This window comes from Dermacentor albipictus, chromosome 10 (genome assembly GCF_038994185.2).
Source record: "Dermacentor albipictus isolate Rhodes 1998 colony chromosome 10, USDA_Dalb.pri_finalv2, whole genome shotgun sequence".
NCBI lineage: Eukaryota > Metazoa > Arthropoda > Arachnida > Ixodida > Ixodidae > Dermacentor > Dermacentor albipictus.
In genome coordinates, this window is record NC_091830.1 from 52,188,327 (window position 1) to 52,202,810 (window position 14,484).

Sequence of the window (14,484 nt, forward strand, 5' to 3'; positions counted from 1 at the left end):
TAGTATCTGAAAGTTGGTGCAACACTTTAACGGGCCCGTCCCAATGAACTTCAAGCTTGTTCTTTCTTGAAGGTTTGAGGATCATTACCTGTTCTCCGGCGTTAAATGTACGAAGCCTCGCACTCTTGTCGTAATAGATTTTGGCGTTCTTTTGCGCCACTCTCATGTTCGACTAGTTCTTGGGTTGCGCTTAGCCGTTCCAGCAGATCTAGCACGTATTCGATCACCGTTGAACTCTCTCCTCTTTCCTCCCACATCTCTCCTAACATTCTTAGTGGAGAACGGAGTGTCCTCCCATACACTAGTTCTGCTGGCGAGAACCGTGTAACTTCACGTGGAACCGTTCGCAAAGCAAAGTTGCCGGCAGATAGTTCTCCCAGTGCTCCTTGTGCTCGTAACAGAACGCACGGAAAACTCGCTTAAGCACTGAATGCCACCTCTCTGCACTGTTTGACTGAGGGTGATAGACGGAACTGTGTATTAACTTTACCCCGCACTTTTGGAAGAATGTGGAAGTCACTGCGCTCGTGAATACTCACCTGAATTCCGGCTGGAAACCCAACTCGTGCAAACACTGTCAAAAGCGGTGGAGCTTAGCTCTTTCAGAGGGATTGCTTCTGGAAACTTTGTAGCCGGACAGAGCATGGTACACAAGTACCTGTAACCCGATTTTGTTTTTGGTAGAAGCCCTACCGTGCCTATCACAAGTCGTCTGAAAGGTTCTGTTTAGTGGAGCTTTCCATGTCTCTCCTGGTTTACCCGAGCGCTGGCAGGCGTCGCATGAGCTTACAAAGTTTTCTACGTCTTTGAAACAGCCAGAACAGTAGTATTCCATAAGCATTCTTTCCTTTGATTTATTTATGCCTAGGTAGCCGGACCACCCATTTCCATGACATAGACTCAAAAGGGCCTCCCTCTGCTTAGTAGGTACGACTAACTTGTCTAAAATCCTACCTTTTCGATCTCTGTAGTGCCGATACAACAATCCTCCTCTCTCATGTATCGTCACGTTGTGCCTAGCAATGCCTTCTTTAGCTGTGTGATGTAATTTAGCTAAGCTCTCATCATTCTTTTGCTCGTCTGCCAGTGACTCTCTATCTACACGTAAGAGCTGATCAAAGTTCTTTGAGGCTGGTGATAATAACGACCCTGTCTGGCTTGCGATTACGTCAGCTTACTCTTCCTGAGGCTTGAACTTTGACACTCTAGTGATACGCTCTCATTGTACTGGTCAGCTTGCAGGCTCTCAACTGTTTTTTTTTTGTCCCTCGGGGGTAGCTCGGATGCGGGTATTGAAGTTATTCCTTTTCCTGCTTCCGCTGTAGCAGCTTGTGCATTTTCAGCCGATAGAAACGCGATTTTACGAGCTTGGCCTCGGGTCAATGCCTGTACTATGCTCTCTCCCAGTTTGAGCCCTTTGTCACGCAGTAACTGATTCGAACGATTCGAAAAGATGTAAGGGTACTGCAGTGAAAAAAAATTGGAAACTGCAGCCTCGGTCACTGCCTCCCCGAATGGTCCACTGATTTTGACTTTGACCCTGGGCATCTGTGTTCTTCTACAACTTGTTTGAGCCATGCTACTTCTCCGGTGAAGTCATCTACCGTCACGTAAGACGGATGGACAATGTCCATCGTGGCGGCACTGTCTCTTAGCACCCGGCAAGGCTTGCCATTAACTTGCAGGTCGTGAAGATATGGGCTTAAAAGTTCCATATTCTCGTCCTTTTCCTCCACGTAGGAGAAAACTACGCTATGCTTCCCGCAGTTTACAGCTATATGTCCCAGTTTGTGGCATCTATAACAGCGGATTGGTCTGAATGATTCGAATTTTCTTTTCTGCTCTTTTGGTAGTGCTTCTCCGTTTGATTTCTTCTCGCTCTTTTCTGCAGGCTTTTCCTCCCCGTCTACAGGCTCCGATCGCTTAGTCTGCGAACCCATTTTGAACGGAAATTGTTTCCGCGGTCCATTTCGACTGTGCCATTTACCGTCCTCGGCGTTCAGCTTTCTACGCGTGGCCTACTCTTCGGCTAATTCCGCCGGCCTTTTCACAGTGTTTACCTCTCCTCTGTCTTGCACCCATAGCTTCACAGATGGTGGGATGCTTTTGTAAAACTTCTCTAGACACATGCATTCAACGATCCTGTCTCTGCTCTCGTACGCTTCCGCGCTTTTCAGCCACTCGACTAGGTTTGCCTTTAAGCTATATGCAAACTCCGGATACCCCTCGCTATCTTTCTTGCCTGTGCTCCTAAACCTTTTAAGAAAAGCTTCGGTGGAAAGGCGGTATTCTTTCAGAAGACTAGCCTTAACTTTCGCATAATCATATGCATCTTCAGCACTGAGTCTGTCGATCACTTACGCCGCCTCACACGGCAACATAGACAGCAACCACTGTGGCCATGTACTCGGACAGAAGTTCATCTTCTCGCATGTCCTTTCAAGACTGCTTAGGAACAAGCCTATGTTGGTCCCGACCTCAAATTATTTTAATAGCCTGTCCAAGCGGTATGATTCTGCCTCACTTGATCGTCCCAAAGTCCCTTCACTTCCTTGAGAAAACTCCAAACGCTTTCTTTCAAGTTGCAGTTGCATTTTTCTTAACTCGCCATCTTTATCGCTTTCCTCTCTCTCTCTCTGTCCCGTTCTTCTCTGTCGCGTTCTTCTCTCCCTCTGTCCTTTTTCTCTCTTTTTTTCAGAAGTTCCAACCCCATTTCAATTTCTTCCTCACTGTCCTGTTCGGAAATTAGCTGCAATAATATCAATTTCGGCATTTCCTTCCGTACATCTAGGCCCAGCTTTTCACCAACAATCAACAATTCCTCTCTCAGCAGTCTCATTAACTCCATGATTGCTGCTTTACTTCCTTGGTCCTGCTCGCTAAAATTAGCTAGGAAAACACAACCTAGCGAACAATCAACAATCTAGCTTCCCTACAGTTCTAAACAGAACAACCACAATATGAAGCCTAGAGAGTCAAAGCAAGAACCAAGCACTCACTGCTAACACAGCACCACGTCGCAAAGTCCATCTCAGCGCTGTCAGCCAGTTGTAAGGATTGGGGACTCAATCGCATCGCTCGTAATCAGTTGTCAAGATTGGAGTTGAGCATGAATTAGATAGTAGCTGGCCCACGCCATCGTCCAACTTATCCACGCTAAGGACGTTGTTGAAGGAAAGGACAGCTTCTCATCTAGAACGAGGAATATGGGTTTCTTTACAGTATCGACGTGAGGATGTTGCAGTTCATCAGTCTAGCATGACTTCGAGAGAAAGTACGTCAGTCTAACATGACTGCGAGAGAAAAAGTACTGAGCAGCCGCACAACAGCGGTTTATAAACACTCGGTCCTCCCTCGATCCATGGTGAGGGAAAACGTTCGACCCGGAGACGAGCCGCCTGTTCACGAGGAATCACGCACACGCACACACACAAACACACACACACACACACACACACGCACACACGCACACACACACGCACACACACACACACGCACGCACGCACACATACGCACGCACACCCACACGCACACACACACAAACACACACACACACGCACGCACGCACGCACACGCACACACACAGGTTCACGGTCTCCCCCCCCCCCCCCGAGGCAGAGGGCATTCGCAGAACTCGCAGCTGACCCCCGCAGCGCGCCCCCGTGGTGTCCATTGGCTTGAGTTTGAACGGCGCGTGGGATGTGGTCTCCCTAGACGTTCCTGCGGCAACTCCCCCGCTCATAGCAGATCAGGTCTGCGGTGGCGAGTGCAGGCACAAAGCCTGCTTCGTGGAACTCGGCTCCAGCGACGGAGAGTTGAGGACGCGCGTATTGTTCCCCACTTAGTCACGCCGTGGCCAGAGGTTTGCGGCGACGCTCCAGGAAAAGTGGGCGCCCGCTGTCGCAACAGGCTGGCAAAACGTGCACGTCAGCGGGCCGTTCTTAAGAGCCCAAGCATAAGCGAAGGTGTAGTGCGCGCCGTCCAGTCTTCACCAAAGACAGGCACGCACATCCGGTTTGGCCGCTCGGCGGTCGTTTTCGAGTCAAACAAACGGCCAAACGCACTCAGCCCACCAATAGACAGTTTTAGTATAGCGTACGCTATTCCATTGCGGACGCTAAAAAATAGCGGGTCGTCACTGCGCATGCGCCGTACGCTATACGAAATAGCGGGCATAGCGGGCGTACGCAACGCAAACGAGATAGCGTTTCGCCCGCTTCGAATCGAATTTGGCGTTGCTTTTGTAAAATGCACTTCGTTCGTAGCAAATGACTGTGTAAGCGGCTTTCGCTTAGTCTCAGGCCGCTTCGACACCAGAGTATTATGGATAACTTCGTGGTGTTTTCGAGATCGCTTCTCATTTCCAACGAGCCGAAGCCTAACGAAAGAAACGTTTGAGATGGTAGCGCCACCTATCGCTACAGGCGCGAAATAGCCGCAACGACGGAATATAGCCTCAGAGATCCGAAGATATGGTCGGCCAACTAAAATTGTGGAAAACGTGCGCCGCTTAGCGTACGCTATTTTATAGCGTATAGCGTACGCTATAGTTGCGTACGCTAAACTAAAACTGTCTAATGCCGGATACCGTCGCGGCCGACCTTACTAGACTCCCGTGACTGCGTGGACCCATCACCGATACTCGCAACTCGTGGCGCTGCTGTCGCCCTTTGCTCGGTCAGCATGGTGCGGACGGCGCGACGAAGCACCGTCCATTGTTTATCTGTTTTGGCGCGTTGTATACATGAGTGTTTTGCAGCAGCCTCGGTGCACTTTTGCCACAATCTTGTGAGTTTTAAATGCCGTGTGCCTTTTGAAGAGTTTAGGGCCATATCATCCAATTTTATTTGGTAACGCGAATTCATACTTATGCTCCGCTCCTGCAGCGATAACCTGCTTTGAATGTGCAAGTCTCCTCTCAAGGGAGCGAAGCTCATGAAGGTTTCAACATTGCAATTGTGAATGCGGTTCTCTGATGATGGAAATGGTGCTAGCTTCATTTTTTTTTTTCATACCGGAATGAAGTGCTGATGGTGTGTATATACCGTGTGTCCCAGCTAGCTTCAGCCAGAGCTTTAAAATATGCGAATGCCACGTATCTGGACACAACTAAGGTGAATTACTTAATTCAAAAATAAATTACTAATTATTTCACCTAGTTAGGTAATTCATTGCCACCACCAAAGGTCGAGGATTCAACTCTCACCAACGACCGTGGCTCCGAGTACCTTAATTAACTATATATAAATTATCTTCTCCTTAATTACCACCAAAGGTCGACGATTCAACTCTCACCAACGACCGTGGGTTCAAGTACCTTAATTAACTATATATTAATTAACTTCTCCTTAATTACAACGAAAGTAAGTGGGTTCGACTCCTACTAATGCTCGTTGGTTCGAGCGCCTTAACTATATTTTACGAGCTGCGCCTTAATTAGCATCGCCTTAATTGACACCAACAGACGCGGGTTCGAAATATTCCCCCTATGGTCGTGGGTTCGAGTACCTTAACTCTATTTTAATTAAGTATGCCCTAATTAACTTCGCCTTATTCACTCTGCCTTAATCCACGCTGCTTTAACTGGCGGCGTGAACTGCCTCGATTGGTTCGCTTGGGCTCCCGTGAATTTTTTGGACCATCGTGTGGTCGCGCTAACATCGCCTCATCAGTCGTACCATGCGTTCGGATTAATAATTAATTAACAAATAGACGGCAAATTCAGGTGTCAGTCAGTGCTCCTGTAGTGTCTTTCTTGCATATTTATGTTGCTACTTGCTTCTATTGTTCGCGATTGGCTTTTAATTTACGTAGCGAAGATATTATAGGAAAATGTTTATTGTCCTGATTCTATTTTCTTCTTTCTATATAGCTGCAAACAATAGCAAGATTCTTCTGCGCGCAGAAGTTGTTGCTCTCACAGATGATGAGTGCCAAGCATCATTACGAAGATTGATAAATCCCCTCACGCGACGCCCCATGCGTCCTGGTCCCGCAGTTTGTGCTTCTGGCTTAAACCAGCGCGCCTGTAAGGTAAGCACAGTTTGCCGTTGCTTTAGGAAATCAAGGTCATGTACAGAGCGTTTATGCAATGGATTACCCTTTTAGTTAGCTGCCTTGAGCGTAGGCCACTTTATCACTGATAGTTGATTTCTTCTGTGGTTGGGCGCTTGACGCTTATTTTGCCCACGAGAAAATGCATATATCCTCACGGGAGAGCTGTCTATCCTGAAGCCGCTTCGCACACACTTCGACGGACCGCAAAAGCGGGCGATGAGCATGCGGATGTAGAGGCTTTAATCTAACCGAGTGGCGGACGAGCGTTCGTCGTCCAACGCCAGTCATTGGCCCCGAGGACACATCTTGGCCCCGTCTGCCACCGGCCAGCCGAGTTAAGTACGAAACTGGGCCAGGTACCGAGCTGCCTGCTACTAACCAAGTGGTGGCGCGCGTTAGTTGTCCAACTCCAATCATTGGCCGCGAAGGCACATCCTGGCGCCCTCTGCCGCCAGCCACCCGAGTTACGTGCCAAACTGGGCCACGTACCAAGCTGCCTGCTACTAGCCGAGTAGCGGCGGCTCAGTCGTTGTCCAGCAGCAATCATCGGCTCCGAGGACACATCTTGGCGCCGTCTGCAGCCAGCCACCCGAGTTACGTGCGAAAGAGAGAGAGAGAGAAAGGCAAAGGAAAGACAGGGAGGTTAACCAGAGATTATCTCTGGTTGGCTACCCTGTACTGGGGGAGGGGCAAGGGGATGCGATAGGTGTGAGAGAGAAGGATTTAAAAAAAGAACTACAAACACACGCACGTACAGACAAACTGTTTCTGTGGGCACTGTCACGCAGCCCGCAAAGGCGTTCCTAGTTTTATGTAGTGACACCGTACAATCTTGCGTTACACAGTGAAGTCACAATCTGTCAGAAAGTCCAGTGTCTTTTAAATACCGCAGCAGCGCCTTCATAGCCGATCGCGCTGATGTTCGCGTAGGCCAGTATCCAAGGATCTTGTTTTCTGTCAGTGGGCGCTTGTCCAGTTTGTCAAGGGTGGCTAAGAGGACTGCTTTTTGCGGGTTGAAGCGAGAGCACTCACAAAGAAGGTGCGCGATTGTTTCATTGCACCCGCAGAAGTCGCAAAGTGGGCTGTTGGACATTCCCATAAGAAAGGAGTACGCATTTGAAAATGCTACTCCAAGCCACAGACGAACTAGAAGGGTGCAGTCGCGTCGTGGAAGCTCCGGCCACGTACCAAGGTGCCTGCTAAGGAGAGGTCGGGCGCTACGTTTTCCGTAATAATAGACACGCAATTTCGGCTGTTCGTCGAGAATAGTCTTACGCCATGTGGTATTTTGTTTCGATACAACTATTTTGAACGCTATGGGGGAAAGACGCTGTGACTTCCGGCCCATTTATGAAACTTTGCTTTGTATGCTGCCTGCACGGCAAATCTATCACGAGGAACTGGACAGACAGTTTTTTCCGGCACCTCACCTCTCGCTAAAATCCAGCAGATCTCCTTTAAAGCAAGAAAGTACCTGGACAATGTCACTGGTCTTGGGCCTCAATAATGGTGTATTTAGGAAGCACGAACCTGGTCGCCGAATAAAGGCTCCTGGTGACTAACGACGTGAAAGCTTAATTGAAGTTACAGAAAAAATGTGGTTTCCTTGGTCACACTGTTACTCCTAAACGTCAGTGAACCTTTAATCGAGTCAGCAGCGATAAGCTTTGCGTTCTTTTTAACAGGCTTCCTGACTTGGCGAGTTTTTGATAATCGGTTCACTATTACTGATGACTTAATTTGTGTTAATTGTCCACGGTGTTTCATGAGCGAGTTTATCGTAGTAGAGAACGAGTAGAAGTAGCGCTTGTTGTTGTGTGCAGTCGGGTCGCTATCGGGTCGCTGTCGACTCCTGGTGGCACAACGAATTAAAGCACTCTACGGACGATTTATTTTTCTGGCTGGGGCCTATCCGAGCTTGCAAATGACATGCGCAGGCCCACCCAAACCCTGCGCGGTGGTTTCAAACCTAGCTCGTACGCGACCTGGCCTGGCATGATTCGGCCTGTTAGCCCTTGAGAAGAAACGAATCATTGTTCCCTTTTTGGGTTATGGTGAAGGTACCAGCTGCAGACAGAGCATTTTTCTCGAGAGTCTTGACTGTGTCAGGACTTCCAGTGGCGCTGTTGTGGACAAATGAAGAGGTCAAACAAAAAGACAAGTTGTATCTTCGGTTCGTCTTGATCGTGAATTAAAACGTGCCACGAACATACATACTATATTTGCGAAGTAGTAGCACAGTAACATATAGCGAAAGGATAAGTGACCACTCATACACACCGCTATAACCACTTAATCTCAATACTCCCCTTCAAAGAATCATAGCAACATACAAAGCCAGGACTCGAGCCAGTTATCTTGGCGGGAAATTTATAGCTTTGTAAAACATAAATTGGTAACGCTTGTGTGCAGCCGCATGCATTTCACGTGCAACAAGCCTTTCCTATTGCTTCATTCGGCTCCATTCTAATGGCGTCTGCATTTCAGTCAGCAAATTAGGTGCTGTGTTTTGTAATATGAGTGAACTTCGACTGTAGATGATTTTGTTGCAACATGTAGGGTGTTAAGCACAATGCAGTTACAGCACAGTCTCTCCGAAAAGGCAGCGTGGAGCCGGACGTCGTGATGCCGCCAACACGAATGGCGGCAACACAATCACGTGCTCGGTCACTTCTTTATTATTATTTTTACCGCGTGAAAAAATTCAATTATGGGGTTTTTCGTGCCAAAACCACTTTCAGATTATGAGGCACGCCGTTGTGGAGGACTACGGAAATTTCGACCACCTGGGGTTCTTTAAGGTGCACCTAAATCTAAGCACACAGGTGTTTTCGCATTTCGCCCCCATCGAAATGCGGCCGCCGTGGCCGGGATTCGATTCCGCGACCTCGTGCTCAGCAGCCCTATACCATAGCCAATGAGCAACCGCGGCGGGTTTTGAAAATTATGAAAATTATGAAACCTGAAAATGATGTGATCTTTCTTCTTTGGCGGGGCCGTGCATAACCTCGGGCATAGGCCCACGCAAGAGGCCGCGTTTCTGCCTGAAAACTTGCCTTCGTGCATGGCGGTCGCCGTCACCGTTTCCTAGTAAACAATACGGTTACATAAGCTGCAGTTGCCAGGAAGCGGGATAAGAAGTCAGGGATCTTTGGAAAATATTGCGTTCTAATTTTAAAGACGAATAAGGAATTTTATCCATGACACCGGTACACCAGATAGGTTCAAGACAGGTTACAGCAAATTCACATGGTAGGCTTAAGTGTCCTCAAATTTTTTTATCGTGGTTCCGGTTCGGTTCGGGCTGAGGCGCGTTTAGAAATGTCAGTTTGAGTTCAGTTCCAGCCAAAGTTCCGTTTCAATTATGGTTTTCGGTTCGAGTTCAGTTTGACATACCAGTAATTATGCTCTGAACTACGGCAGATTATTCTAATAGCTTGAACTAAAAATGAAGAAATCAAACGGCAACCAGTAGCAAGTTGCATTATGACCTAGCACGTGTACCTGTATTAGTGCATGATTATTAAAAAGAATATCTGCGGCAAAAAAGGACGTGTACCCACTCCCACGTATTGATGACGCAATAGACTGCCTTCATTCCGACTCTTACTTTTCCTCAGTAGATTTACGATCCGGCTATTGGCAAATTCCGATGCATCCTGACGACAAGGAGAAGACTGCCTTTGTAACCCCTGACGGGCTCTTCGAATTTGATGTGATGCCATTTGGATTGTGCAACGCTCCGGCATCTTTTGAGAGATTTATGGACACTGTAATGCGCTGCTTGAAGTGGAACATCTGCATGTGCTACCTCGACGACGTCGTCATCTTTGGCCGCAGCTTCAGCGAACACAACTCGCGTCTGGATAATGTCCTGAACTGCATCAGGAACGCTGGTCTAGTTTTAAACTCTAAGAAATGCCACTTCGGAGATCGCCAAACCCTTGTGCTTGGGCACCTCATCGACAAGCATTGCATCCGCCCTGATCCCCAGAAAACAGCAGCCGTTAAAGCGTTGAGTGCACCGCGCTCTGTCTAGGAGCACCGTAGTTTTCTGGGGCTTTGTTCCTCTTTCCGCCGATTTATTCCTAAATTCGCCGACGTCGCCTATCCACTGACATGCCTGCTACGAAAGGGCACCCCCTTTGAGTGGACTCCGGAGTGCGACTCTTCTTTTCGTCAGTTGAAGTTTCTGCTGACGTCCCGACCGGTTCTTCAGCACTTCAGTCCGTCAGCTCCGACGGAACTCCATACGGATGCCAGTGGCATAGGTATTGGTGCCGTCCTAGTTCAACGCTACGGTGACCGCGAACACGTGATCGCATATGCAAGCCGCTCATTAAGTAGGCCCGATCAGAATTACACTGTCACGGAACAAGAATGCCTCGCGGTAATATTTGCGGTTCAGCGGTTTCGTTCTTACCTGTATGGACGCCCATTTACAGTGGTCACCGACCACCACTCATTGTGTTGGCTTGTCAATCTTCGTGACCCTTGTGGCCGCTTGGCGCGCTGGGTGCTCCTACTGCAAGAATACAGCTTCACCGTCTCTTATAAGAGCGGTCGACGACACGCTGAGATGTGTGGACTGCCTCTTGCGTATGCCCCTTAGCACTACGGAGTGTGACGCCGACGACTTCGATCACCTCTTGGCTTCTGTGTCGCCGCGTTCTCCAGACTTCGTCTGCTTCAAAACCGAACAGCGAAAAGACGATAAATTAACACCACTCTTCACCGCTACGACCGCCTAGACGACAGCAAACCATTTGTGTGTACGTGATGGACTCCTGTATAAGAAGAACTTTTCCAGCACTGGCGCACGTTTTCTCCTAGTGGTACCGGAGAGCCTTCGCACAGCGATTCTGAGTGCTATGCACGACGACCTTGCGTCTGGCCATCTAAGTTCAGCGAGGACGCTCTACCGGATTCAGCAACGCTTTTATTGGCCTGGAATGCGACAGTCTGTTGAGACGTATGTGGTCAGCTGCATGCAGTGTCAGCGCCACAAACGGCCATCTACTGCTCCAGCAGGTCTTCTGCAGCCGATCCCGCCTCCAAGCGCGCCTTTCCAACAAGTGGGCATTGACTGCGTAGGCCCATTTCCGAAATCAGCCAAGGGAGACCGTTGGATAGTTTGCGTCGACTACCTCACACACTCCTGCGAGACGGCGGCCATGCCCTCTGCAACTGCCACTGACGTTTCAATATTCCTGCTGCAATATGTTATCCTGCGACATGATCCGCCCCGCGTGATCATCAGCGACCGTGGACGACAATTCACAGCGGACATCGTAGAGGAGCTGCTTCGTTTGTGTGATTTCCACTTGCGTCACTCGACACCATACCATCCACAAACGAATGGGCTTACGGAGCGTACCAACCGAACAATTGTAAACATGCTATCTATGTATGTTTCATCCGACCACAAGAACTGGGATAACGTACTGCCTTTTATCACGTACGCGTTCAACACCGCCAAGCACGAGACTACCGGCTATAGCCCTTTCTTCCTGCTGTGCGCACGGCCACCCCGGTACGCAATCGACACTGTTTTCCCTTTCTGCAGTCATGAAAATCCCACTGTCGCCGAGACTCTCTGCCTTGCTGAAGAAGCTCGTCGTATTGCTCGTTTGCGCACTTTGGCATCGCAGGATAGATCAAAAGCACGCTACGACGTTCGGCACCGTCCGGTAACCTATCGCCCTGGTGACTTAGTCTGGCTGTGGACTCCAGTACGGAAACGCGGATTATGCCAAAAGCTTTTGGCCACCTACGAGGGACCGTATGTTATTATTAACAGACTCACGGAAGTCACGTATAACATAGCTCGCCTTACCGCGAGTGGTAGAAGAGCTGCCAAGACACAAGTGGTCCATTTCGCCCGCTTGAAATTGTTCACATCACGACAAATGGATTGACTCGCCAGGTGGCCTTCGTCTGCGACGAGGGGAATGTTACGCATGAAGAACACGAAGACCGTTGAACGTGCCTGTGGACCCGAGTGGGGGAAGGAAGAAGAGAACGACGCTGAGTTGATCAACCAGCTGACCGCTCTAGCGCCCACCTTCGCGACTTAAAGTAAACGGTCCCCTTCATCCGTAAGGGTCATTAATGGTCTCCTTCGTCCTTCGCGCGTAACAATATATATATATATATATATATATATATATATACATATATATATATATATATATATATATATATATATATATATATATATATATATATATATATATATATATATATATATATATATATATATATATATATATATATATATATAAATACAGTCTTCTAAACTCTCGCATCCTCTCTCTACCTCTACTATGCGACTGCCCTTCGCACACTTCACACACGCACACTCTTTTTTCCACTTTCACACTCCTAATGCCAAGGCATTAAAAAAAAAGGAGTCATAGGACCATAAGTGATTTCACGCATTTCGAATGTGCTTGTCAGGCTGCTGACCTTCTACATTTTTTCTTCTTTGCTCCGATAGGGGGATTCAGGCGGACCGTTAACGCTCACGAACGACGATGGAAGAACACTACAAGTCGGAATTGTTTCGGCTGGTGTGCCGTGCCCATCCAAGATAGCGTCAGTGTACGCGAGTGTTGCCAGCCACATCAGATGGATTCGAAGAGCCCTCAACCGCCCGAGAAAGTGGATAAAGCTCCGGCATACCCGGAAGGTAGTGAACATGGGCTAGGCAAACTGAGGTCCTCCGATTGTAACAGTGTTGAAAAGTCTACTCGGAATCGTCGGCTAATTGGTCCGTTATGTTGAAAAAAAAAGCGCTAGGACGCCGATAATACAACCCTTCTCGCCCTCCCTACTCCTTGAAAAAAGAAAAAGAGAGGCAATGCTGAAACCCAGTATATCAATAAAGTTGCTTATTCCATGCAATACAAGAGCTCGCAGTGCCAAGCGGTGTAGTTTTTTACTGTTCTAATTTTGGAAACGGTCGACGACCCTCTAGGACGATACATTGGAGAGCTATGGGGCATCTCGGAGTGGATGGAGTTCAACGCCGATAATTTTAATATTAAGCTTCACAAAGTGGTTCCTTGGGTGAGTTGTAATATTTCAGCCACGATGGCGATCTTCGCGCTACGTAAAACAAGCGACAAGAAACCAAGGAGGTAACCTGGATGCAGCGCTGTCTTCCAACAAAATTTTTTTTCGGACGACCATAGGCTTATATGCGGGAAAACCAGAACAGGAAACAAACGACAAAAAACCGACAAAGCTCTTAAAATGTGACACAGGCGCTAAGAAACGCGCGGGGGATGGAATCCGCGAATGGTGACGGCACCCGGGCACGCCGTGAACGGTCGCCCGTCTACAGCGTGCCAGATACGAAAGTTGCCGCGTTCAAACGTTTCCGTGCAAGGTGCGCTGCATCGTTCACGTGGTATGTCGTCGCTTTCGCGGCATCTGTCGCTGCCACCTCCCCGGCGTCCATGCGAGTGTTCTGGCACTTATTCGAGTGCTGATCTTAGGCACTACGCTGAAGCGTGCATGCAGCTACTAATAGAATATCTGGAGTGCAGTTGACCTTGAAAAGCTAGAAACTCCCTGTGGGCAATATATACACACACACATATATATATATATATATATATATATATATATGAAGAAAGGAAACACGCCGTACTAGTTGGGCTCAGACCATTGTATGCACGGTGGTGTATGCGCGCAGCTACACTGCACGAACCTTGTAGCGTTTTCGGTCACAGCGCCCACACCAGCAGCGAAATGCCGAACGCTGTCGTGGCTCGATCCGCCGCAGAGCAAATTGTGCAGGTAGGTGCACGGTGCATCAACTTTGTTGCTTCATTTTTGCAGCCAGATGCACTGAGCATCTGTGCGTTTCTTTAGAGACCTATAATCAGGCACGCACAGCTTAAACGAATTGTACCCTGACACCGCAGCGGTTAGAACGGCGGCCGTATATAATTGCTATTGAAGTAACATAAAGTGAAAGAAGAAAGTTCGCGGACAGCGCCACTAAGCGCGGCCAAAGCTAGGCTGGAATAGAAGAGCAGCCGCCGCCCTCTCTCGCTCCACAAATCATCTGCCGAGGCCTGTGTAGCTTCACTGGCCGAGCTGAACAGCTATGTGATGGTGATGGGCCACACAGATACCTTAACCAACGACTTTTTATTAAGCATTATCGTACAATTAGATTGAATTTGAGGTGTTCTGTCCCTGGGAATTCCGTTTCCTAAATTATATTACCGCAAAGCTGTGAAGGGGAAGTTTACTCAGTATCGTGTCCACATGTAAAAAAAAACTATCGTCATCAGCGATGGCTCCAGCATCATCGTCATCCATAGCAGACTTGTTGGCGCCCCTGGGCGCTACCGCGTGAACGCACTCGTGCCACTGCTCCCGTGTACGTTGACATCATTAATTACTTGATGA

General features: G+C 48.4%; 1 protein-coding gene across 1 annotated transcript in view; it reads left to right on the forward strand.

Annotated features, from left to right (window-relative positions):
• LOC135907689 (chymotrypsinogen A-like) overlaps window positions 1–12,968 on the forward strand; it is a 33,308-nt gene extending 20,340 nt beyond the window's left edge. Inside the window, exons 7-8 of the mRNA XM_065439392.2 lie at window positions 5,873–6,033; window positions 12,557–12,968. Coding sequence (XP_065295464.1) covers window positions 5,873–6,033; window positions 12,557–12,766 — 371 coding nt within the window. The 3' untranslated portion in view covers window positions 12,767–12,968. The remainder of the gene's footprint in view (window positions 1–5,872; window positions 6,034–12,556) is intronic.
• Window positions 12,969–14,484: the final 1,516 nt, after the last annotated feature.